This window comes from Pinus tabuliformis, chromosome 3_1, assembly GCF_031772625.1.
Source record: "Pinus tabuliformis cultivar Carrire ecotype Pingquan chromosome 3_1, CPIR1, whole genome shotgun sequence".
Classification (NCBI taxonomy): domain Eukaryota; kingdom Viridiplantae; phylum Streptophyta; class Pinopsida; order Pinales; family Pinaceae; genus Pinus; species Pinus tabuliformis.
The window spans coordinates 190,438,394-190,448,435 of record NC_142301.1 but is presented as its reverse complement, the minus strand read 5'-3'; the positions used below and the strand labels follow the sequence as shown (position 1 = coordinate 190,448,435).

The following is a 10,042-nucleotide window of genomic DNA, read 5'->3' as shown; positions in this document are numbered from 1 at the left end:
TTCTAATTTTTAAGGTACACTTTGATTGTTGAGTATATATAAAAGCTACCATTTCAATTATCAAATTTATTTTATTTTAATTTCTGAGATACTCAATATTAACTTTTTCAATTTATATTTTTCCTTAAACTTATGCATTTGGTTAGACTTATATATATTTATTAAAAAAAAGATACAAGTATGCAAATAAGTTTTTTTCTAATTAATTAAGTAATTAAAGGCTAATATTTCTTATTTTTTATTTTAATACAATTATCTTTTAATTTTATAATTAAATATTTATTTTATATTAATATCCAAAATTAGTTTCATAAGTATTTATTATTTAAAAAAGAGTAATTATTTAAAAATAATATTAAAAGTTAAATTTTTAGTAATTAATTATTACTATATATATATATATATATATATATATATATATATATATATATATATATATATATATATATATATATATATATCAAAATCTAATTAAAAAAACAATATTTATAAAATATTTTTATCATCAAAATAAATGGAATTATATTAATTATATAATTAGTAATCCTTTAGAAAATTGTTATTACAAATGAACACGATTTATTTTATGATATTTTTCAAAAAGTATTTTTAATATAATAAATATTAATTGTATTATTAAGTACTCAATCACATATTAAGTTGGTTGATTAATTAACTTGTTGACATTTTCAATGGAATAAGAAAATATGTTTTATATTATTTTGATTACAATTCCGTGTTAGATATAAGAGAAAATAGAAAAGTGATCGAGAAATGTACCTCTAAAAGGGCCAAAACATCCAATAATTCAACTAAGCTTTGTCTATTTATTTATTATTATAGATATCCCATATACACCCATATAAAATCATAATTTAAAAGTATTTGTTATGATATCAACTTCTAAACCTTTAAGCTCATAAAAAAATAAAATGATTTATGATTGGATTTATTAAAAAAACTCGAATATATAAATAAAATTTTAAATCAAAACAAATAATTATTTTACATTTTAAAAATTTCATCAAACAAATTTAATCTCATTAAATATTATTGTATTTGTGATCCAATAGAATTGTCAACTAGGACAACCCTTAAACTACAAGTAATCAATAAAATACAAACAATTTGAATGTTTCCTAGGAGCATCCATTATCTTTATGAAACCAATAAATTTGAAAAATAATATTATTATTTTTTCCCATTCAAATCCTATTTTTTTTTTTAATAATTTGTTATTTTTATTATTTTATTTTTAATTTTTTTAATAAAAAACCGTTACTAACACTACAGATGTACTACACTTATTATCAACAAAGTCATTTTTCAGATAACTTTTTATTTTTATTATTTATTTTTTAATTAAAATAGTTACAAGTGTATTGCCCTTGTTATGAACAAAGTCTTTAGTCAAAAGAGGAGAGAAGCCCCAAAAATAAAAAATAAAATAAAAATTGTAAAGCTTTATAATATAAAGTTTTTTTTGAATAAATTTTTATTTTTATTATTTATTTTTTAATAAAAAAAAGTTACAATTGTATTACACTTGTTATGAAGAAAGCTTTTAGTCAAAAGAGGGGAGAGGACCAAAAAATAAAAAATAAAAGATAAAATATAAAAATTACAAGTAATCAATAAAATACAAACAATTTTAATGTTTCCTAGAAGCATCCAACATCTTTATAAAACCAATAAATTTAAAAAATAATAATATTATTTTTTCCCATTCAGATGCTATTTTTTTTTAATAACTTGTTATTTTTATTATTTTATTTTTAATTCTTTTAATAAAAAACCATTACTAACACTACAAATGTATTACACGTATTATCAACAAAATCGTTTTTAAATAACTTTTTATTTTTATTTTTTATTTTATTTATTTTTTAATAAAAAACAGTTACAAGTGTATTACCCTTGTTGTGAACAAAGTCTTTAGTCAAAAGAAGATTTAGTCAAAAAAAGAAAAAAAACCCTAAAAATAAAAAATAAAATAAAAATTGTAAACCCTGATGATATAAAGATTTTTTTAATAACTTTTTATTTTTATTATTTATTTTTTAATAAAAAAAAGTTAAAGTGTATTACACTGGTTATGAACAAAGTTTTTAGTAGAGAGAGGCGAGGGGACCCAAAAATAAAAAATAAAAATAAAATTGTGAAAGATTATGACATAATCCCATATTTTATGTTGCCACCGAACAATACACAATAATCCTTAGACTCACGACCCATCCTTCAAGTGGTTATGAACCGTGTTTGGTCAAGGGAAGCGGAGAGGAAAATGGTCATTTACCAGTTCAAAGCTTTCAAAAAAGTAAGTTCAAGGTTTAAAAGAAAGAAAGAGAAGGCTCCATTATCAAACCCGGATAAAACAAGAAAGCAACTGATTCCCAGAATGAAAAAATTAAGATCTTTGCACATTCCCAATTGAATTAGACTTGAGGTTAATTAATCAACGCAAACCTGCCACGCAAGAAAATTCTTAGGCTGATTAGGGCGGAATGACCATCCTTACGCTGATTGTAGGGTCAGATCATCGAAATTCTTCTCAGCATGCCACTCATGATTTTTCTTCTCCAAATCAGGTCTCTCTCTATATATATATATATTCGCCTAATGTTCAGATCTGAAATAAGTGGTGATTCGCCGAATGTTCAGATCTGAAATAAGTGGTGATTGAATAAGGCAGTTTTGCAGGTCTCTAAATATATTCGCCGAACGTTCAGATCTGAAATAAGTAGTGATTAAATCTATGTTGGAAGGATTGCATTGCTATTAACGTTCCAGGGATCTCTGCCTCAATTGGTGAAACAAAGGAGAAAGGTTGGGTTCTCGTAAGTTAAAAGCCATGGACGTTAGGCCACGGGGTTTCCTTGCAATTTTTTTAATTCAGTTCTTCATTTTATTGGGTTGTGGTGAAGGAGAGCAAGGGAAGGAATTAGTTGTCTCCTCTACTCGGCTGAAAAATCCCGGCTGGAAGCCTGGGAATAACACATACTTGGTTTCTCCGAATGGGACATTCTGTGCTGGCTTCTATAATGTTTCGCCAAATAATTATGCTTTTGCTGTATGGTATGCCAACGATCCTCAGAGGACCGTGGCGTGGATGGCTAATAGAGATCATCTAGTAAGTTACAATTCTTCCTTGACCCTTGAGAATGGAAATCTCACCTTATCTGACTCTGATGCTCAAGGGAGAATATGGGGTGCGCCGATCAACACTTCCAATGGAACCGATGTTGGAATGGGTTTGGTTTTATTAGACTCAGGGAATTTGGTGTTCAATACAAGCACGAAGAACTATGTTTGGCAGAGCTTCGACTCTCCTACTTTTACTCTTCTTCCAACACAGAATTTCTCCCAGACAAGTAGATTGGTGTCCACAAAAAATGACAGCACCTTCGCCTCAGGTGTCTATATCTTCTTTGCCTCTCAGGCCAGCGGTCAAAAGCCCTCCTTGTATTATGACAGGAGCGAATTAGAGTACTGGACTTTGAAGGCTAATAATGTAGCAGTTAGTCTGGCTGTTGATGGGTCTCTTGCTTTAAGCGAAGAGGGGAATCTTACAAGTTCAATTAACTCCAAGTCGATATTGATGGCATCAGACATTGGGGATCCGGCCTGTCCCTTAAGAAGATTGACTTTAGACCACGATGGAAATCTCCGAATTTACAGCTGGAAGGGCAACTCATCTTCTTCTTGGGAAGTAGTGTGGGAAGCAGTGCAAGAGCGTTGCAAAATTAAGGGAACTTGTGGAGACAACGCTATCTGCAAGACCCCCGAATTGAACGACAGTACGCCAGTATGCCAATGTCCACCCGGCTTCCATCCAAATATTACTGATTCTCGCAGCTGCCAGAGAAATCTTCAATTTCCCCAGTCTTTATGCACTTCTAATTATCAGAGTGTTGATTATCAATTTATCCCGCTGGATTACGTCAATTTTATGGGGAATCAAACAATCAGGAATATTGTGAGATTGGAAGACTGTATGTCGACTTGTTTGAACAGTTGCACATGTCTGGGTTTTTCACACAAATTGGACGGCAGAGGATACTGTGCTCTCCATTTCAACAGGCTACTGAACGGATATTGGTCTCCAGATTCGCTAACGCGCACGTACTTAAAGCTGTCTGCAAAAGAGAAAAATACCTCGAATGAAAATGCATACACGGGTATGCTCTCTGTGACGGAAAATGTTTGCGACGCTGGTTTCAGTCTGCCGTTTCCACCAAACGATTCCGATCACACAACGCGTGATCTTATAATAATTTGCTCCGTATTTGGCATAGAGCTTTTTTGTGGAGTTTTGGCTTTCTGGATTTTTCTGAGGCAGTACTCCAAATATAGAGACAGCGCCGGAATATTCAACTTGGATATTCTACTTAATCTTTCAGGCGGGGGACCCAAGAGATTCACATACGCGGAGCTGAAAACGGCCACTAATAATTTCAGCAATGAAGTGGGCAAAGGAGGATTCGGGACGGTGTACAGCGGTGTTCTTCCCGATCAGAGACAGATTGCAGTGAAGAAGCTGAAGAGGGTATCTCAAGGCGAAGGGCAATTCTGGGCAGAGGTGAGAATTATAGGGAGAATCCATCATCTCAACCTTGTTCGTATGTGGGGATTCTGCACAGAAGGTGAACACAGGCTGCTTGTGTACGAGTATATAGCGAATGGGTCATTAGACAAATATTTGTTCGATAAGCAGGGCAATGGCGAAACAGTTGTGTTGGACTGGAACTCACGATATCGAATCGCAGTGGGGGTAGCGAGAGCCATAGCCTACCTGCACGAAGAGTGCCTGGAATGGGTTCTCCATCGTGACATCAAACCGGACAACATATTGCTGGACGAGAGCTTTTGTCCCAAGGTCTCCGACTTTGGTCTGGCAAAGCTGGTGGACAGAGAGCACAGCCTAAGCATCTCGAACGTCAAAGGGACTCCTGGATATCTGGCACCCGAGTACTTGATGCAGAAAACCGAAGCTATAAGTGCAAAAGCAGATGTATACAGTTTTGGCATTGTGCTTCTGCAGATTGTTAGCGGAAGGAGGAATATATGCTTCAGTCAATCAGCTGTGGAGGACGATCAATCGTTCTTTCCACAGAAGGCTTTTGATTGGGTGGTTTTAGAGAGGAATGTGGAGGAGGTCGTTGACAAAAGTATTATGAGTGGAGTAAGAAATGATGGCCTTCAGATGGAGGCGATTAAGAGAATGGCGAAGACAGCGTTTTGGTGTATTCAGAGCAGCCCAGATGAAAGGCCATCCATGGGAAAGGTTGCTAAAATGCTGCAAGGAACCCTCGAAGTCCCCCAACCTCCCAAGCCCGATTTCTTTGTCAACTTCCTCCATGCCGAAGTTGGAGATCCTCCTCCCCCTTTCATATGCTACGGACTCGCTACAAGGCTATAACCTTCATAGTAGAGAAGGTGATTGGTTATAATCACATATGTATATCTATTTTCCTGTCTATCAAAATTTTACCACTCATTTGCCTCTTTCTTTTATTCTGCAGAGAGGAGGCGATACGCTCATGTAATCAATAAATAGTAGATTGCAAAATAACGACTTTGTTGGTTGAATTACGATAGAGGATAACAGAGACTTGATTTCTTGCGTGGTCATTCTAGTCTTAATATTAATTAGATTTTCTCTTTTATATCATATAGCATTAGATTTTCCATTTGTCCGCTTTTCTTATAGACTGCAATTCTAATTAGATTTTCCGTAATCTAATTCTGATTATATCTTCGCGTGGTGGTGGCGTATGCATTGTGGCCCAAAGAACATCCACCATCAGCATTTTCTCCATTTCATAGCTAGTGCTACCTAAAAATTTCAACAACAGCGATACCAGGTAGACTCGTAGAATTTGTGGATAGACAGAACTTCTGGTTGAAGAAGGTCGAACTTGTCATTACCACGAAATTAACCTGGGAAAAGGTTGCCAGGTTGAAAATTAATAATATTTTAATTACACGGAAAAGGATTACATTAATATTTTAATTACACGGAAAAGGATTACATGATTTGCCTTGACGATCCAATAAATGGAGCCTTGGCCAAAAATTTAAAAACCAATCATAATGTTAACTTTGTAAATAAAATTAATTTTTTTTTAATAATTTTTGTTTTGTTTGAACTTTGTGATTCGCGTGACTCGTATTCAGCCAGCATCGTACATTCGCTGAGACCGTGCTGTTAGACTGTTGAGTCCCATCACCTAGTGTTTTGTACGTTCAGTCCCATCACCTGCCTGTCTGTTTTAGATGATGAAGATTCTCTATTGCTTTATTTGACAGGATGTGTATGTGAATACCACGAACTTTTGATATTTCTCCCCTCTTCTTTTCGCTTGATTTGCTCTATCTGCGTGCATGTAACAGAATATTTTTGGAAATTAACCGTATCGACCATAGTTTATATATATAAAATTCGGATGCATGTAACATAATATTTTCGGAAATTAACTGTGTCCACCATGGTTTATATATATAATTCGGATTCCAATTCTGCTTTGTTTGCGCGCATGCTACACCATGTTTTGCGATAATATAATTGTGATGTACGCTTTATCTGTTTTACTTCCGTGTTTTTGGTTAAATTTTAAATATTTACCTAGCCAGGTAACGAGTATTTAAATACTAAATATATTAATGCAGGTTAGAATTATTATATTAATGTAGGTTAGTATTTAGAGACTCTAGCATTTAGAATTATATATCAATGTAGTTTAATATTAAATATATTTGTTATTTTTATTTCTGTGGATAAAATTTGAAATTTTTATGGATAGAATTTGAAACTTCCAAAAAAAATACATAATTTTTTTTAACAAGGACGGTTAATGTATTTATTGTCAAAAGTGGAGCAAGCTTCTATTACAATCGACAATAGCTTTTAAACACTGACCAATGAGAATGAGCTGATGGTAGTCCCTTCTCCTATGCTTATATTCAAAAGTTCTGTGAGTTTTTTTGGCTATTCTTGTTTTTTGTCTTACATTTTATCTCTGGGAGAGCAAATTCTGCGACCTTTTCCTTATGCTTTTCTTTTCGTTGTCCTTAAGTTTGTTGTTCCTTCTCCTATTGTTCGTTCTACTTGCTGTTCTTTCGGCCTGTTGTTCCTTTGGTTGCTGTTCCTTCTGCTTGCTGTTCCTTTGGATGTTGTTCCTTTGAACTGCTGTTCCTTCGGTTTATTGTTCCTTTGGGTGCTGTTACTTATGTTGTTGTTCTTTCTGTTGTTGTTCCTTCGGCCTGATGTTCCTTCGAATGCTGTTCCTTTGATCTATTGTTCCTTCGCCTTGCTATTCCTTCGGCCTGTTGTTCCTTCTGTTGATGTTCCTTTGGCTTGTTGTTTCTTCGAATGCTGTTTGTTCTGATGTTGTTCCTTCTACTTTTTGTTCCTTCTGATGTTGTTCCTTCTGATCGCTATTCTTTTGCTATTGTTCCTTCTATTGTTGTTGTTGTTCCTTCGGACGCTGTTCCTTCTTCTGTTGTTCCTTCTGCTTGTTGTTCCTTTTGGTGTTATTCCTTATGTTGGTGTTCATTCTGGTTGTTGTTCCTTCTGCGGCTATTCCTTCTACCATCTGTTGTTGTACATTCTGGTACTGTTTTTTTTACTTGATAGTCCGTGTGCTTATTCTTCCATCTACTTGTTGCTTGGCGATCCTGAATATGACTTTCAAGATATCGAATACTACTCTCCCTCTAAAAAGCAGATCTACCTTTTGTAGATTGTCTAAGGAAAAGGATGAATCGAGCAGGGTCCTCCATTAAGGCTAAGATTACCTTGAGGCAGCAGGCAAGCTTTATTTGCCAGCGAGTCCGCTTGTTTGTTTAAATCCCGCAGAATATGGTATGAGTCGACTGTGTCGAAGTCTTTCAAAGTGTTTCGAATTCTCTGCAAGGTTTTGTTTAAAGCTGGGTTACTAAAATAATCTTCAGAGTTTAAGAGCTTTATCAGAAGCTCCGAGTCTCTGAATATTTGGATTGATTTGTAATCTAACTCCTTTGCAATCTGGCAAGCTTTTAGGAGGCTGTAACTCTCTTCTTGATTGTTCGAACTTATGCCTAGGCCCCAACTGAAACTAGTTTTTTCCGATCTGTTTGGGGAAAGAATCAATCCCCTTGCGCCTGCAATGCCTGGATTCCCCTTGGACGCTCCATCAAAGAAGATAGTGGCTTTTGGGGTCCCCTGCCACCACTTAAGAAAGTCACCTGCAGTGAGACACAGGTGCTGAGTAGGATCTTTCATCGGTTTGTTGATTGAATCTTTCCTTTCTCTTGGCATGCAGGGTCTTAGCCATGCAGAGAATTCTGCAGATAATATAAAGGCAAAAGTTGGTTTATCTATTATGTCCAACAATAGAGCTTTTACTTTGGTGGCAACTTCCACTTGATTTCAGAATCTTGTTGTTAAAATGCACCCATTTTGAGCCAACCACACTTTCCACCAAAGGCATTTTGGAATAGCTTGCAAAATGTTTTTCCAGCCTGTGCTTTTAGATTTCTTCTCAGGGTTTTGATCTGCCCAGGAGGTGTAGAGAGTAACAACTGAAATCTGGGAGGGGGTGGGTACGCTAAGTTCGTGGAGGACCACCTTCCAAACTTCTTGTGTGAAAACACAGTCAACCAATAAATGGTCAGAGGTTTTGATAGAAGAAGTGCATTGGCAGCATCTAAAGGGCTCGTGGAAGCCTCTTTTATTCAGATTTTCTACTGTTAGTGCCTTTTTATGCATAAGTAACCAAGTGAAGAAATTCACCTTTGGAAGGCAAAAGGGAGACCAAACGGATTTCTAGAGCTTCGGAGTCAGCAAAGATATGCGTGTGGCTTGTAATGAGGAGAATCCTTGAGCTGTTGTATAAATTCTGGTTCTTCCCCACCCCCATTTATCTTTGGATGTACGATGGACAAGGGTGAGGCCAGAAAGTGCTACACAGAGCAAGTTTTTTTGTGTTTCCAGAGGGTTAAGAACCCCTGGAAAAGTCCATCTTGCCCAATTCCCTTTGTTGTCCCAAGAACATATGCCTGCAAGCCAGAGAAGTCCTTTGTTCACTAGACATATTTTTAAATCGTTACAGAAACTTAGGATGGCCAATGGGGCATTCCCTTGAATGGTGTCCTCCCAATGTAAGGTTCTCTGCCCATTACCCAGTATTCTATATAAATGCTAATATATATGGTCGATGATTCTTCTGACTAAATTCCATATTGTTGTTCCTGTTGGAGTAGAAGCAGTTCTGAGGTTTCTCAGGGAGACTCCTTATAGGTATTTCTTCCGGGGGTTCTTGCTGACAGGATGATTTTTATCTGCATACAATTTCCATATGATTTTTCCACTAAGAGCCAGATTTGCTAAGCCTGGATCCCGTATCTATAACCCACCTTGCTGGAGTGTTCTATTTAGGATATCCCATCTTACCAAATGTAACTTGCTCTAATTTCCTTTGCCCCCATTCCATAGGAAGTCCTGAAGGAGTTTGGAGATCTATTTTGTGACAGACTTAGGAGCTAGCAGAAGGGAAGACTGGAAGATGGGAAGGGCGGAGAGGACTGCCTTTATCAAAACCAACTTCCCTGCCTTTGTTAGCCATTGGCCTCCCCAATATGCTATTTTTGCTTTTATCTTGCTAATTACTTCAGTCCATAGGGAGGGAGGGTTTGGTCCCAAGGTTAAGGGAAGGCCTAGATATTTAATCTTTTCCCACTTGTCATACCCAGGGAATCCCAATATGCAGGCAATTCGAAGGATAGTTCGGTGATCTACATTCCAGCCATAAACTACACGTTTTCTTTTATTGATCAAGGCTCCTGGGATTAAACAAAAGTGTTGAAGGATTTCTTTGAAAGCCTTTGCTATCTTAATCGAGGCCCCTCCCAAAAGGAGAGAGTCATCTACAAAGAGGGCATGATTTATAGGGTCCACCCCTCTTACTGCCTTAATACCTGGGATAGTGCCTACTTCCATTTTCGCTGTCAGCTTTCTGCTTAGGGATTCTGCCAACAAGATATAAAGAAAGGGTGACAATGG

At 35.9% G+C, this 10,042-nt stretch overlaps 1 protein-coding gene across 1 annotated transcript; it reads left to right on the top strand.

The window, feature by feature from the left end:
- Window positions 1-2,851: 2,851 nt before the first annotated feature.
- Window positions 2,852-8,408, top strand: LOC149186450 (putative receptor protein kinase ZmPK1). The gene is made up of 3 exons (XM_089409348.1): window positions 2,852-5,334; window positions 8,170-8,242; window positions 8,304-8,408. The coding sequence occupies exons 1-3, from the start codon at window positions 2,852-2,854 to the stop codon at window positions 8,406-8,408; spliced, it is 2,661 nt and encodes an 886-aa protein (XP_089265474.1).
- The last annotated feature ends 1,634 nt before the right edge of the window (window positions 8,409-10,042 follow it).